The 15,647-nt window shown below is 39.6% G+C and overlaps 2 protein-coding genes across 3 annotated transcripts; both read left to right on the top strand.

The window, feature by feature from the left end:
* Positions 1-2,492: 2,492 nt before the first annotated feature.
* LOC109408423 (zinc finger protein 816) lies at positions 2,493-4,074 on the top strand. Of its 2 annotated transcripts, XM_029879604.2 has the most exons (4): positions 2,493-2,764; positions 2,825-3,148; positions 3,227-3,777; positions 3,839-4,074. In XM_029879604.2, exons 1-4 carry the CDS (start codon positions 2,639-2,641, stop codon positions 4,032-4,034), a joined length of 1,197 nt encoding a protein of 398 aa, XP_029735464.1. In that variant the 5' UTR covers positions 2,493-2,638; the 3' UTR covers positions 4,035-4,074. The 2 variants fall into 2 exon arrangements, with proteins under 2 accessions (XP_029735464.1, XP_019537288.2); XM_019681743.3 differs by having other exon boundaries at positions 2,494-2,764; positions 2,825-3,777.
* Positions 4,075-9,500: 5,426 nt separating this feature from the next.
* Positions 9,501-15,497, top strand: LOC109401050 (dynein regulatory complex protein 9). Its single transcript, XM_029861091.2, has 6 exons — positions 9,501-9,812; positions 9,876-10,240; positions 14,094-14,367; positions 14,426-14,678; positions 14,829-15,000; positions 15,067-15,497. The coding sequence occupies exons 2-6, from the start codon at positions 10,165-10,167 to the stop codon at positions 15,435-15,437; spliced, it is 1,146 nt and encodes a 381-aa protein (XP_029716951.2). The 5' UTR covers positions 9,501-9,812; positions 9,876-10,164; the 3' UTR covers positions 15,438-15,497.
* The last annotated feature ends 150 nt before the right edge of the window (positions 15,498-15,647 follow it).

Genomic DNA, 15,647 nt, shown 5'->3' with positions numbered 1-15,647 from the left:
ATACACTGTGCAAACGAGAGCAACTCTGAGAATTTCTGAGTAACTCTGTTTAGCAATGATCGACGAAATTTGTCGAAAGACATCCCCAAAACTGCAATTTTCATTCAGCACATGCAACACTTTGCAGTTTGACATTGGTGCCAGATCACACTTTGGCATAAATGGGAGAAATTCTGAGGAACTGTGAGGAATTCTGAGCAACTCCTCGAACACAGATTTGCTCTCGTTAGATCTGTCCTGCCCCTAGGTCGGGCCACCACCAAACCGGACTTCGCACAATCAAGTCGCGACGCGACCCAACTCGCGACGTTTTTTAATCATGTCAAAAGTAGTGCGCATCCTTCCCGTTGTTGTCAGCAACACAGCGCACTAGATGCGCAACAGTTGTGACACTTGTGGACCAAGAAAATTGCAATTTTTGTTTGAATGCCGGTCTTGATTCCAACCGGATAGACAATACTCTTTACTAAATCTATGTGAAGCCGTGCAGCAATAATCTCTGTGAAACTTCACAGAGAATCTGAGTATACTTATAAAGAGTATTTACTCAGCTTTATTCATATGGCCTAATCATGCATAACAAATTGGTCGGCGTTAAGTCAGAGAAGCAATGCAAATGAAAGAAAAATGCAATTGGGTTTTTAAATAAAGGAAAAATCAATGATTTTATATTTTTAAACGAAAGATCACCTTTTTCTAAGCCACTATGATTTTTTTCAGATTTTTAGAACTTTGTTTTGATACCTTAAATCAATTTCAAAAAGATTTATTCAAATCACCTTTTGACAGCTGGGCAACTGCTTGACAGCTCCGCCCAGTACAAAATCCGACGAGAGGTGATACGACAAATCGCTCCCATACAAACTTCAAGTTGATTTTTAAATAAGTTCCCGGGCTCCAAAATTCATGAAAATTTGGATTTCGGCTCAGTTTGGCATGCAGATTCAGAATATGGAATTATCTCAACATCGCTTAAAAAGCCAATTAATAGGGTCCTAAAATTAAAGACGAAATCTTGCTTATATTGAATAATACGATCAAGCATGGTATTCTAATCGGAATTGTACTTTACTCGAACTTGAAAAACAAAGGAATAATGAGAAAATTCGAAATAAGTAAAATGGTAAATAGTTCTACTTTGACATTTGAGGTCAACCTTGTGTGACTGAGCTCGACATTTTTCGCACTGGGATTTCAAAAAATGTTCCTATCTGACATACACGGTGAAAAAATCACTCAAAGTATGTGTTATAAGCTAGGGACGAGACAAAAGGCTAAAAAAATAAAAATCATATATTTTCAACTACGGTTAATAAAAACGTCAAAAAATGAGTAAATGTTTACTCTTGAACCATATCTGGAGCAACATTTGAAAAGGGCCCAAGAGGTCTTGTGTCTTTTTTCTAAAACGCTCCGTAGGGCATAACAGCAGCCCGCCCACGCAAATGAACACCGTTATCCGAAAGATCGATGTTTGCTCTATCTGATAACGGTCTTAGTTTTTGTGAATAAGCTGAGGGGGGCTCAGGAGCGACGTGTGAAGTCATTGTTTACCAATGCTTGTATGCCCTTTTCAAATGTTGCTCCAGATATATTGTGGTATAAAACAAGAATCCCGATAGGACTTTAGGAGCCTATTGCAGATTCTAATAAATTTCATAAGATGTATTGACCAGAAAAAATATGTTATTTTTGCTTTCAGAAAGTTGAAAATCACTCCACAGACAAACAGACGTACCGTCTACCCCCGTTGGTTTGAACGACACCTCATGCAAACCAACGGGGTTAATTTTTTAATTTGAACTTCTAGTAACCCTGTGGGCATCGAAAAACACATAGCTGGTAACCCTTTTTGCTGTTTTGTTTTGATTCTGCGTTCCGTTTCACCTCGTTCCATGAGCAGCATGACGTTTGAACCATTTTTAGTTTGAACGATGTGCAGATTAGAGGGGGTCAAATTAAAAAGTGTTCAAATTAGATGAGGTCAAACCAACGGGGGTAGACGGTAACACCTTGAACGATTTTCATGGAAATCCATCGCCCAGTTCACACTAGCATCACCTGGTGGAAAAGTTGCACGAATCACTGTGTTGTGCAATATCGTCAACAGAAGGCGTTAGTGTGAAACGTCAAACGCATAGAAAAACGATGCGCGCGCCTCTGGTTGTGAAAGCCATAACTATGAAATTTTAAAATGATCGTTAAAAGCTTGGTCGATGGAAATTTCGCAAGTGTTACGTCTGTTTGCCTGTGATCTCTCGTTACAAATCTCACATTTGATCGAGAATATTTACCAGGTACGCCCTTTGGAATGTATGTACAATTATGCATTGGACCTTGCATTGGACCATTGCTATGAAACGAATCGGATGCTTTGGCTCAGTGTGTATGATACGTATTTTCACCACAGAGACGACCACGCGAAAGACACCAAAACGAGACGATTGTGGTGAATAGACTGATCATTCATAACGATTTATAATATGGTATATTATACCAACCAACCAGCGTCCAATCAGGATCACTCAATGAATTGCAGTCCACTGGTTGCGATATTTACTACGAAGTAACGGTTTCATGTGTACTATTTACTACACAGTGTTGAAAATTGTAAACAACATCGGGATTGTAGCCAATAATGGCAAATTGCTGCCGAATTTGCTTCGATAGGCAGAAAACACTTCTTCCTCTGCAAACCGTCGTCGAGTTCAATGGTCAAGAGCTAACCTGCCTGCAAATGTATAAAAGCATTACAAAATTGGAGGTAAGTTAAAGCCCTAGAGTTAAAGCTATTTCATCCTTACTGAGGATAATGTTATTCTAGGAAAGTGAGCACAATTTTAATAAAATTTCACGATATATTTGCATATCTTGCTTCGGAGAGCTCAACAGTTGCTACAAATTTCAACAAAAGGCAATCGAGTCGTTCAGCGTGCTTATTGGACAAATTTCGAACGAACCAGACGGGAAAATAGAGCAAACTGGTGATATTCGTGACTGCCAAGATGAGCAATTGAAAGGTGAACCAGTTGGGGAAAATAAATCGATACATCAAGTTTCGTTAGAGAGCCCATGTTTGTCCCCTGAACTTAAGGACGAAGAATACCTCGATGTAGACTTTCTGGAAGAAAAATCCAATCATGATCAGGTACAAATAGAAAGCGAGGCCTGTCTGACTGTTGAACCCCTAGTTGAAGAGACTAATGATAAGGATCACGTAGTCCAGGATAAGCATACATGTACAGATTGCTCGGAGGATTTCGAATCTCAAGCTGCCTTCGACACACATCAAGTTCTGGAACATTATCAGCAGACAGACGATGGGAACTGTATTTGTCCCATCTGCCATAAAGTATTCAACAGCAGAAGGTGCCTGCGTCAGCACAGCCGCATTCACCAGGATCGGGAGGCCAGGAAACATAAATGCCGTTTCTGTGAGAAAGCGTTCAACTTTGCCCATCATCTTAAAATACACGAACGAACCCACACGAAGCAGAAACCTTTTGCATGTGCTACTTGTGAGAAAGCTTTCGCTTCTAAAGATAGGCTCGCTTACCATCAGCTCCAACACGAAGGGAAACTTCAGTACACCTGTAACCTGTGCGCCACTAGCTTCCGAAGCAAGAAAGTGCTGAAAATGCACTCCATCTTGAAGCACGACGCTCCAGTGGAAAAGTTCGACCCTATCAAGTGCGATAAATGTGGCAAGAAGTTGTTCTCGAAATCTGCAACAAGCGCCCACATGAGAGGACCTTGCGGAAGCGATTTTGCGGAGTTGTACGATAACATTATAAAACAAATTAAGTCAAATCAACTAACACCGTTTCTATTTTTCCAGAAATCCGGGTGAAATGATGTTCATGTGCAAAATGTGTCCGATGAAATTCTCTCGCCTATCATCCTTGAAGAACCATGAAAAGGTCCATTCCGTTGGAGGTTGTTACGCGTGCTCTTCGTGTCCCAAAAAATATAAATGTATAGAATCACTCAATAACCACAAAAAAATCTGCCATCTAAACAACGAAGAAGTTTAAGTGCATATAAAAAAAAACTAAGAGACTAACTGACTCGTTTATTTTATTTCGGCAAATTACACAGTTGACTCAATCACATGCTCTAATCAAATTGTTTTACAAACACTTTTTTTTCTTATATAGTATATTTATAAACAGTTGATTTTATGAATCAAGATGTCCACATAGGGTAAAGGAAACAAATGAAATGCACTTTTGGCGCATTAGTGCTACCAAAAGTGTTTTTCGACGTTTCTCGTCGTACATTATTTGTGTGATTTGCTGTTTAGTGATTTTTCGCCAAAGAAGGTAACCTCACGGTGCTGATGCAGTAGAGGAAACAGCCTTCGCGTGTAATTCATTGCTAAAGCTTTCCTTAGAGTCTATCACAAAGATAGCAAGAGCTAAATTCAAAGTTCGTCATAGGATTCTTCGCTGATCTTTTCTTCCAGAGATTACCTGAACAGGGAATAACCCGTTTGACCTTATGCCGCTTTACATCTATCTATATATATATATAAAAAATGCAGTGGCATACGTGGGACCGCGCATAACTTGCGAACGGAAGGACCGATTTTCGTCGTCTTAGTTTTGTTCTGTTAGTTTTCACCCAAGGAAGGTTTATGAGGCAAAAAACATGGGAAAATAGAGAGTTTTTGAAAATCGATCTTCCATACATTTTGACCGGGGACTTGGTCTTAACTAGAAACTTCAAACGTCAAAAAACGCAGTAGGCAAGACAAAGTTTGCCGGGTACAGCTAGTAAGAATTAAAGGATATCGTACTACCTCAAGGATAAAACCTAATTGCCTGCGGAGAGTTTTACGCTTGCTCATAACAACCAGTCTATCTGACGATAAAGACAGCGCGGAAACCGTTGAGCGATCTTTAGAACAGATTAACGGAGCGTTTCTCAAACTATGGGTCGCGACCCACCAGTGGGTCACAGGCTGATTACTGGTGGGTCGCGAAATTTTGAGCAAAAAATAATATCATCATAATTCTGTGAACTCTACTGTTGAATTGATTGTATTATCTCCAGAAATGAGGTTTCTCTTTAACAGATTCGGAAGAGTTTGATTGAATTCTATTATTTGTATCTCAATTTCTACAATATTTTTAAAACTTCACCTTGTTAATTTGACTTTAAATGAGTTCTTGAGAGGCGCTTAAACCTAGGTACAAGGGCCAGGACACGAACCAAATACCTGTGTTCCAGCCCAGGATTTCATGGATTATGGGGTGACCTTACCTTCTTAGCAACGTCACCCCCCCCCCCCTCCCATTTTTCTCGTATTTGGCTTTCTATATAAAACTGATACGAGATGTCCCCGCCTTTAGGGGCTGTCCATAAACCACGTGGTCATTTTTTTGGGACTTCTCAAACCCCCCCCCCCCCCCCCCGCGTGGTCATTAGTCCATACAAATTTTTTTTTTCGTCCATACAAAATGGTCATTGGCCGAACCCCCCCCCCCCCCCCCCCCTTCATGACCACGTGGTTTATGGACAGCCCCTTTATGGTTTTATTGTAGAATCAATAACGCTGCACAGTAGGCCTGGCCGCTTTAATGCTTGTAATGTATTTTCGATGAATTGCAAGCACTAAGAATGATAAAAAAAATGGTAGATTCCAGGATTCTTTCAATGAATGGCTGTGTATGTGTAGACTAGACTAGACTAGAATGAGTTCTTGAGATTTTGCGAATACCTTGAATTGGAACTAGGTATATGTATTTTCATGTGTATTTTTGTTTTATAATTTATTTGTGAAAATCTTAAACATTTCTTTAAATTTTATAATATTCTCAAGTTTGTATTGAAAATAATTGGAATATTATTAACTGGCGTTTTAAATACTACTACAATAGTAGTTTTACCTCATCTTAACTTCCCTTTAGACAAAAAAAAAGTTTTTTAGAAAATGCCATTTATTTCATTCACTTTTTAAGCCCTGTTCTGTATGTACAAGTTTTTCTCGGGACCCACTTTTTTTATTTTCTTGTCTAAAGCGCTAACTCCCAGATTTTTTTTTTTTGAACAAACCGCTCAACATGTTTATTACTAAAATGAATCAGCACTTTCTGAAGTTACTAATTTTGTGGAAGTAGATGATGGTTGGTCGCCAAATTCTCTAAGAACAAAAGGTGGGTTCAAATATCATTCGCAACCTGAATATACTCATACTGGACTATACTAGATACCCACGCCCTTATAGCTGTGACTGTATGTGGCTTTATAACACCGACGAACCGACGTGACAGTGGCGATTCAAAACTGTCCCCCCCAAATTTAACGGTCGACCAGCGAAGCGAGCGAACGCTTCTGTCAAATCAGCGCAGACGCGAACCGTTTCCTATATGAACACACGGGGGTTTGGTGTCGAGCTATCAAATCATCGCGAGCCGTTATAGAGGTGGCGATAGTGTTCGGCTATTTTTCATCATGACGTCGCGGACAACAAATTTGAATTTATTTGTTCTAGCTGTCACGTCGGTTCGTCGGTGTTTATAATCTCTCTCATAAACTAAGTATTTCAGTGGAAGTTTGTACATTTAGTTGCTAAATGTTTGTTGAAGTTGTTATCGATCGTAGTTTTCAGTTTCCAAGATGTTTTGTTTTAGTTCTTGAGTTCTTGTATCAGTCTTCATCATTCTTGGATATCTCGAAGGATTTTTCGAATCCGTGTTTAAGAACATGGGTGATCGAATGAATCTTCACAGACAATTTTAATTGTATTCATCGCTCTTCTCTGACACAATATTTGAAAAAGTGGACAATGTTTGCATAATCGACGAGTATAGCAGAAATCTTGACGACCTGACCTGTTAGGCAGGCCTTGACTTAGATGGACAATAATTAAAGTTATTTCCCGCATAGAAATTTACCGTATGCAATACTGTTCGAACCATATTATAACCAATATTTCTATTGTTACCTATTTGTAATACATTTCACAAATGGTCTATTTGTTACGGTACAACGAAAAAAGAACAATTTCCTTTATTGTGACTTCAACAAATAATATACATTTATTAAAGGGCCCCTTTGTGAAGAGACTGTACGAAACATCAGTGCAACCATAACTGTTGATGTTCGCTCTTGGCTTCGGCCAACCAGGAAAAAAAAACAGTCAGCCATGTTTATTTACCGAAAAATGTTTGCTGAAAAATACTTGTTGGTTGTTTCAAAGCGTTTTTTGTTGTTTATACATAAGTTAGTGAAGTTGTACCAGCCATCACTGATCGGGACACTGATGGTACATCATTTGTTGTCGTTGTTGTTGTTGGGTTTTTTCGTTTATGGCTTGAGGTACAGTGCCTCATATCCGCCAGTAGCTATCATTTAAAGGTAAGTGTCAAGTAATTTTGTGCACTAATGTGTGCTAATAAAGGAGAAGAAACGAATAATAAACTGCGGTTCAATTTCCAGTCCACCATCCAGACCAACAGCACCAGCCGGAGAAGTATCGCTGCCGCCAGTTTGGAAAAAACAGATAAGGCTGACACAAATTTCGAATTTCTCTTATGTCACCGCCCCCTCGGAAAATTTTGGTCGAAATCCAACATTTTGAGGGGGGACACCAATAAATTATTCAAGAAATTTTAAAATTTTAAGGTGAAATTAGAGTTGCACAGAAAATTTCTTAACAAATCCGATGAGTTCATAGATTTTGCCGAATTGTTTGGGTATTTCTTCGTCAAATACATTTATTATTTATTGTCCTCCCCCTTAGCGAGCCAACGAGTATTGTGACAAAAGAAGAAAATGAGATTTGTTCCGGCCTAATCCCCGGAAAGAATATCCCTGCATACACGCAGAAAAATAATTTGTAAACACAATTAAATTCTAGTTCAAATCAACCAATTTTTCAGTTTACTATAGCGACAAACTGATTTCTAGTTTAAACTGAACCTGTTGTATTGTTTGATAATACAAATATTTTCATTTGTCGAAATTTTTGACAGTTTGTTAAAACAAACAGAGATATCGTATTTTCAACATGAAATAATGGATTGATTCAAACGACTGCACTTTTACCACTAACAAACCCGGAATGTTATTGTGTTGGTGACGGCAACAACTGCGGCAGCTCGGAAATCTATTTTTAGACCGTCGGTAAGCGGATGGGGATGAGAACGACTAAAAAAAAGACAAAAAAGCGAAACCGATCAACTTTTTGTGGATGCTGTCGTGAGTACCTGCGCGTTATCCATCACGGCCAAAGCTGCACTTGGAAGTTGGCGTGATGGATTTTGCTACACTTTCTTCGTTGTGGCGATGTTGGGGTAAGCATTTTAACGATGTGTGAGTGCTTTCGGACCATGTTTATGGTTTTTATTTTGTTGAAACAAATGAAATTTTTGACATTATATGAAATGATGGTAATCGGTTGTTTTTATCGATAAACTCTAAAATGAAAACAATTAAATATAACTTTGGAATAAGTAAATTCTCAGTTTGAAAATCAACCATGCGTTTTATTGTTTTAAACAAGCGCCATTTTTCTGCGTGATAGACTGTTTCAGAAATTATTAATACACTGCTATCTGAAGCAACGAATGAGTTGAAAAATAAATTAATTTAAATTTTTTAAATGTGTTCAGAAATGCTAGTTCTTATGTACCGTGAAAACCTTAAAAAAAAACTTGATGTCAGAAAATATGTTGGGCAATTTTTTTTATCGATCGTTCCCACGTTTTTATGAAGGCATTTCTTGGACAACTTGTTAAGGACAGACTTGTTAGAATCCCAAAATGGCCGCCACAATGACCGACTTTGGCACCTACTCACGATTTCGAGGGCACAAATCTCTTCGTAAACCAGCGCACCTGATCTTCTTATTTTAAGCTTATTACAAGTGAGCAAGAACAGAATAATAAAATGCTTTATTGTATGAAGCTTGCTTCTTGAGATTTGTGCGTTTGAAGTTTTGATGTACTGTTAAAGCGGGATGTCAAGACGTTTGTCCCTAGGTTTGTCCTTAAGAAAGCAAATGCGATAAAAAAATTGAATAACATTTGGTATTTAGTCGGTTTTTCTTGCTCTGCTTATTGTCCTATATTCTGAGGGGGACGGGGTTTGGTAGAACGTGACGACCCTACAAATAATGGAGAGAGTCCATACAAAAAGTGTGACATAGGGCAAATGCGGAGGAGGGGGTTGGAAATGGTCGATTTTTGAGTGACATAATTTGTGTATCACCCCGTCTGATCCCTCTCAACAATGCTTTTTAAAATGTTTATTTACAAAAAAAAATCCATCACTGATTTCGCTAAGAATGTTTCAATAAATTCAGGCAAAATGGTTTTTAGGAAATATAGTTTGACAGGAGGACACAAACATCGCACGATGACGCCATGAGGCCATTTCTGTGGGATATTTATTTGTTTATATAACTCAAAATAAACAGTTTATTTTCCTTCGGTGTATATTTTTAGCCTAGACACGCCCTTTTGTAATTGAAGGCTACATTTGTTTTGTTTACCGAAGACTGCTGTTTACTAATTTTATATTGATTCGCGCGTGCTGAGTTCATCTCAAATTTCAAATTAAAAAAGTTTTCAATCAAAAGATTTAAAAGTTCTGATTTTTAATCACAAAACTGAAAGAAATGCCCCAGATAATGTTCGAGGTGACCAGAAATGGTCAGGTCACTCAGCTGCAAGAATCGGTAGCCGGCAACGATGTGGGCGACCTGATCAAAGCACTCAAAACAATGAAGGAAGCTTCCAACGATGCCCTCACAAAACTACTTCAGGAGGAAACGGCCAAGAACGCCAGGAAAGCCGATGAGAAAGGTTTGAATCCTATAAATATGAATATGGTTTAGATTAATCAGTAATTATGATACTTTTTTCTAGATAATGATACGGATGACACAGAAGAAGAGGAACCGACCAAAGAAGAATCCCGGAAGAAATTGAAAAGCTAATGCGTAAGATGGGAACTGATGCAGATGACATGCTTTGTAATTAAGTGATTAAATATTTTTGTTGAAATAAAATAATTTGAAATAAATTTACTGATTGGATTTTGAATTGTGCAACGGAATGTACAGGGCGAACATGCGCAATAATTTCTTCAAACCCTTGGAAACGTGTTGTTTGTGTTATCGAGTTTCTTCAGTCGTAATACAACTTTTTCGTTACAATGTCCAAAAGTTTAGAAGTTAGTCATAGATCATCGGAATCTACTGAAAGCGATGAGAGTAGCGAATATACAATTGGTAAGATGAATAATTCGAAATCATAAGATCAAAAGCCCGGCTCCAGAGGCACGTTGTCCTCGATTTGGGACACTTGTACCCGATCAATTTGAGTTTCCATACTCCACTCCAATGCTTTGGTAAAGTTTCAGCACTTCGTTGGCAATTGTCTATTCTTTGTGGCTCTACGGTCCCACTGGAACTTGACCCGCCTCTCTTCAACTTAGTGTTCTTTGAGCACCTCCACAGTTATTAACTAAAGGGCTTTCTTTGCCTGCCATTGCATGAATTTGTGTATTGTGAGGAAAGTGATACACTATGCCCAGGGAAGTCCAGGAAAGTTTCCGACCGGAACGGGAATCGAGCCCGCCATCTCCGGATTGGCGATCCAAAGCCTTATCCACAAGGCTAACTGGAGACCCTTTCGTTGGCAATTGTTTGAAATCGTAAGAATTTATTTTATTGATGTACAAGGGAGCTATTGGGCCAGGTCTCCAATGCATGCTCTAGAACTCACATCATCCATGATATACCCTGGGATTTGGGAGTAGACATTGCCGGGCTAAAGACGGCGTCTTTTAAGTTTTGCGTGAGCTCAAGGTTTAGGAAAGGTAGGACATTATTTTGGTGTATATATTGAGTTGTGGAAAGAATGCGTTGTTAGTTAAATACTTACTTTCAGTCCTGAGAACCCATAGTGATGAACTGAAAGATCTCCATCCTTGGCGATTGCCAACCATCGCCTCAGATCAAAATCTAACACTTGTTTGCAGATTTCGTTCGTTTGGAAGTTAACCATCAATGTTAACTTCTTTTCCCGATTAGCCTAGATAGCTGTGTAATGTCAGTAGCGCTTGTCTCAATTGGCTAAGAATAACACTACGGACCGCCTGATCCAGTGGTACGAGTCCACTAAACAGGTGACCCCTAATTCTTGGTGTTATGCGGCTTTATGCTTACCGTGCCAAGGAATGCATGGTTAGGGGGGTTTAATAAAAACCTAATCACAAACGGCGCCTGTGGAGAATTAGGGCGTGCTCCACAGTATTACGCCCTTACTGTGCTAACCGGAACAATAGTGCAGTGGGCCTTGCGTTTCTCCGAGATAATCAGTTGCCCTTCTAAAGTCTCAAATTTGAGGCTAAATAAGGGCGGGATTATTCAAATGTTGTAAATTAGCTCACACTACTACCTACATAGGTTTGCTTAATGCGTTTTCGTCATAGGTGTTTTTCCATTGACACCGATTTGGTTTGTCGTTGATGTTTCTTTTTTGTGTTGTGATTGTGAAAAGTGTAATCCTATCTAGTTTGGGTAGTGGCCACGGCTAGGAAACCTCAGATCAATTTTCAGCGTAAAAAGCGTACGTAGCCAAAGTGGCTCTACTTCAAAAGTTAATTTTGGTAGGGTAACTTCTATATAGGTCTCCTTGTGAACCCAGTTTTGCTTCTTCCATTATAAATGAAGTGTTGTGTCTCGAGCAGGCTATATTTTGGAATAACGTTGACAGTATGTTTCAACCTTTCCTTATGGATGCCTTCAAGCAAGCTCTTGTATTCAGCATCTTTTCTCTGATATTTGGCAGTATTGCTACGATGATTACATCATCTGAAGTAGCTCAAACAATAATTTGAGAACCTTCAGTTTGATGGATTACTTAGGTATCCACTTATCCGCGAGCGGTAATGGCGGCGGCGGGCACAAATAACCGATTCAAATTTTGACGTTTCTTGGGGATCGCAATCGGTTGGCGCCACCAAACGGTGGGTGAAGGGGTGAGGAGGAGAATGAAACTGTTTTGACTTTCCCCCACGAAACGTCAAAATCCGAACCGGTTGGATATGCCCGCCGCCGCCATTACCGCTCGCGGATAAGTGGATTACAGTTCATGGATAACTTAACATAGAATTGCACCTAACCCGACGTCGCCACTAGACAGAAATGTCTTGTCATTTTGCTGGACAGATGTGTCATGACAGAAATGTTCTCTCGCTGTTTGCATGGAAAGCAGAAGTGTTGATCATTTCTGTTACGTTTTCTCATTCTGGCAGCAAAATGGCAAGACATTTCTGTCTAGTGGAGACGTAGGGTAACCCAACTCTGCATGAGCAGAATTTGTCATGAGTTGACTGATGAGGAGTCTCCGTTTGACCTTCTTTGCACTTGTGAATGTTCCTTCGCATACTTTGCGTATTCAGGCGTCCCTGCTAAAAAATGGAGGAACCTGTACTAATTGGTTGCGATTACATTTTATGGATAACTCGCTTCCATTGCTACTCCAAGAGAGTTTCATTGTGGTTTTGTTATTACAACGCCCTCCATTGTGGTATACCATAACCATTGCTTTGAAAGAAGCTTGTCCTTTGCGGTCTGTGCGGATCACAAGAGGTATTCCTGAATGGAACTCTGATCTGTTAGTTCAAAAAATCTTCGGATAAACCATTCTGTTGTATAGTTACGAATCTCTAGCTTCCGCCCGAGAATTGTTGCTATATAATCGACTTAGTGGGCCCTTAAAAGATCTGCTTACTTCAAATCTCCAGGCGCAAATACCCTATTTTTCTCCAAAGGGATTTGAGTATTTCAAACATGTTTTGGACTCTTGTAGTTTTCTATTGGGTATTTTCATGGCGTGAAATTACTTGATAGTTTTATCCCGAAAGGGTGCGTGCGTCGTATAAAGAAGGAATGAGTTCCTGGTTCAGGCTTATTCTGCGCGGCGTGTGAGGTGAGACGAGTCGAATGAGGTGACAAAAGTCGACTCGCCCCATTTGATTTACATTAGTCGTCTCACGTCACGTGAGACGAAACCATCTGTCTCACCTCACACACCGCGCAGAATAAGCCTGGTTACCTCGTTGTTTCTGAAATGCTTGAAACGCTTGTCGATTATCGCATCTGTGATGTTTGTCTGGCTGACATGCCTATTCATGTGAACTCACATGCCTCCCAATTTAGGATGTCCACAGTGACTCTTTTACACAAAGTTGTATACGTTTTTAAGAAAATACTTGCTCAAACGTAGTTTTTGCTTGAGTGATTTCTTGAATATTGAAGATGCTTTCGATGACGTGCCGTTCAATGCCATATTGAAAATCGCATGACGTCACAAGCTACCTCCAATGAGCTATAGGCTCCCTTTACGCTTATGTGTTTTACAGTGTCCTTTTCAGGGCACTGATTAAACCCGTTGTATATAAACCCCTTTCTATTTCATCACCTTTCCCTTTCCTAATCCCCTTCCCTTGTCCCATTCTCCCTCAGGTAAATGATGAAATAGGCTTATATGTATGGCGATGGCACAAATGTCCCAAATGAAGGATAACGTGCCTCTGGAGCCGGCCTTCTGATACCTGATACCTTATGGTAATCTTTAAATTAGTTGAATCAGTTTTAAACCACCAACAAAAAGAATAAAAATCCACGTGATTGCAATCAGTGCATATCTAAATTCAATCACCAGCAGCTCATTTCAAAAGCTGAACCTGAAAATATGGTATGGAAAACTTGTGCCACTAGACGGTTAGACTTCTACAAGAAAATCAAACTACTCTATCTCCAATATTTAAGGTAAATGTCATCGAAAGATCATGAATATCAATTGACATTTTTCGAAGATAGTCGATGACATTGACCTTAAATATTTAAGTTAGAATGGGTTTTCCATAACTTTCTTGTAGAAATAATCTTGCCGCACAAGTTCTTCATACACCATATTTTCCAGCTGAGCTTCTGAAATGAGCTGTAGGTCCTTGTATCTAGATATGTTGAAATGTCATTTTCATCACTGATTCTAATACAAAATTGTATTTAAATTGAGATAAGGAAGAATTTTCGACAACGTATCCACATTTACCACTTAAACGTTTTCCAGCTTCCACTAATGACTCGTTTAGTCTGGCCAGCAGCAAACCAAAGCCAAAATTCAACGAGATCGAAAGTGCAATGATCAATTCCGTACTGGAGGAAACCATTTTCAAGCTGATTATCGTCAACATGGAAGAAGACCAGGGCAGCACGCCCATAGTGAAGAAACCGCCGATGCACGTACGCTTTGATCCATCCTACAAGAGCAGAATGGTCAACGAGAACCAGGCGGTCGATGTCGCTATGGGGATGATGATTTTGGTGAAGCTGAAGAATGACATGTAATACAGAACATTGACCATGAAACGGTATACGAAATCACGTTCTATATCTTTTTAGTTCCAACTTGAGGAAGCTACTGTCCGACACCCACGTGGAAATGGCCGAGTATGGATCGTTCGAAACCTTGCAAACGTTCATGGACAACGACATCCAAAGCGAAATGGAAGAACATCAACTCATTCGAGATAGCATTCTGAACGAGAAGAAACTGAGAGCGTTGCAGTCGCAGCTTGATGGCGAAACGAGGGAACGAAAGTCGATGCTCAAGCAACTGAACGATGAAATATTTGATTTGGAAACTAGAGCCCAGGTTAGTGCTGGATAAATTTCATGAAGTTTTCTCAACATAAAACAAATTTTGGAGTACTCTAAATTTAGATGGTCGGTTAATTTTTGCAACAAATATCTAGATCTTAGAATCAAACTCTGTATAGTCTAGATTTGTCATACTCAATTCCAGGATACCAAGGTGGAAAACGACGTAAAGACCAGGCTTGTTCAAAAATGGGAAAACACTAGACACGAGCAAGCTCGTATAGTCATTGAAGGAAAAGAAAGTACTTTGATCAAAAGCTCTAAAGAGGCAAGGGACAATATTGACAGAGAGCTGCGTCTTCGAAGTGAAATAGATGGTAAACGTTTTAACTACGATGAAACAGATTTGAACAAATAATTAGACATCATTTTCATCATTTCAGTCTACATAAACTACTGCATCGATCAGATCAACGATAAAATTTCCTTCTGGATGGACAAATACCAGAGGGAGATCAAGGCATTCGATGGGGACATCACCCGCCACAAGGAGAACATTGCCGAGCTGAAGGTGAAGTACGAGGAAATGGTCATTCTGTACAAGCATCGCGAAAAGGAAATAAAGATATGCGCCGAATCGCGCAAGGAACGCGAGAAGCAGAAAGCGTTTGCCAACAAGCAGCACCGGTCGGCAATCGTCATACAAGCCTGGTGGCGGGGCACCATGGTCCGTAAGGGGTTGGGACCGTTCAAGAAGAAGAAGAAATCCAAACCGCCAAAATCCTCGAAGAAGGGAGGGAAGAAAGGAAAATAGGTCGTGGTCAGATAATTGAATTACCACAAAACAAACGGCAAAAGAAGCGTGCTAACAATATTTGATCCCTACTTGTACAGACAATGACGAAATCTGAAAAATATTTGTCTTTGACAAAACAAAATACGTATTTTGACCTCAAGTGCAGACTAGTAATCCTACATTATAGAGATGTGCGGAGGCGGCCATTGTGAGCCAATAGAGCAGAGA

This window comes from Aedes albopictus, chromosome 3, assembly GCF_035046485.1.
Source record: "Aedes albopictus strain Foshan chromosome 3, AalbF5, whole genome shotgun sequence".
Taxonomy (NCBI): domain Eukaryota; kingdom Metazoa; phylum Arthropoda; class Insecta; order Diptera; family Culicidae; genus Aedes; species Aedes albopictus.
The sequence above is the reverse complement of the archived record's forward strand: the minus strand, read 5'-3'. Positions and strand labels throughout refer to the sequence as shown.

Bases quoted from the DNA above. Each gene is read 5' to 3' on its own strand.
- LOC109401050 (XM_029861091.2), top strand. From the start codon at position 10,165: ATGTCCAAAAGTTTAGAAGTTAGTCATAGATCATCGGAATCTACTGAA. The intron at 10,241-14,093 runs GTAAGATGAATA...AACGTTTTCCAG, and splicing joins GAGTAGCGAATATACAATTG to CTTCCACTAATGACTCGTTT. The intron at 14,368-14,425 runs GTAATACAGAAC...ATATCTTTTTAG, and splicing joins GTGAAGCTGAAGAATGACAT to TTCCAACTTGAGGAAGCTAC.
- LOC109408423 (XM_019681743.3), top strand. From the start codon at position 2,639: ATGGCAAATTGCTGCCGAATTTGCTTCGATAGGCAGAAAACACTTCTT. The intron at 2,765-2,824 runs GTAAGTTAAAGC...ATGTTATTCTAG, and splicing joins AAAGCATTACAAAATTGGAG to GAAAGTGAGCACAATTTTAA. The intron at 3,778-3,838 runs GTACGATAACAT...CTATTTTTCCAG, and splicing joins GGAAGCGATTTTGCGGAGTT to AAATCCGGGTGAAATGATGT.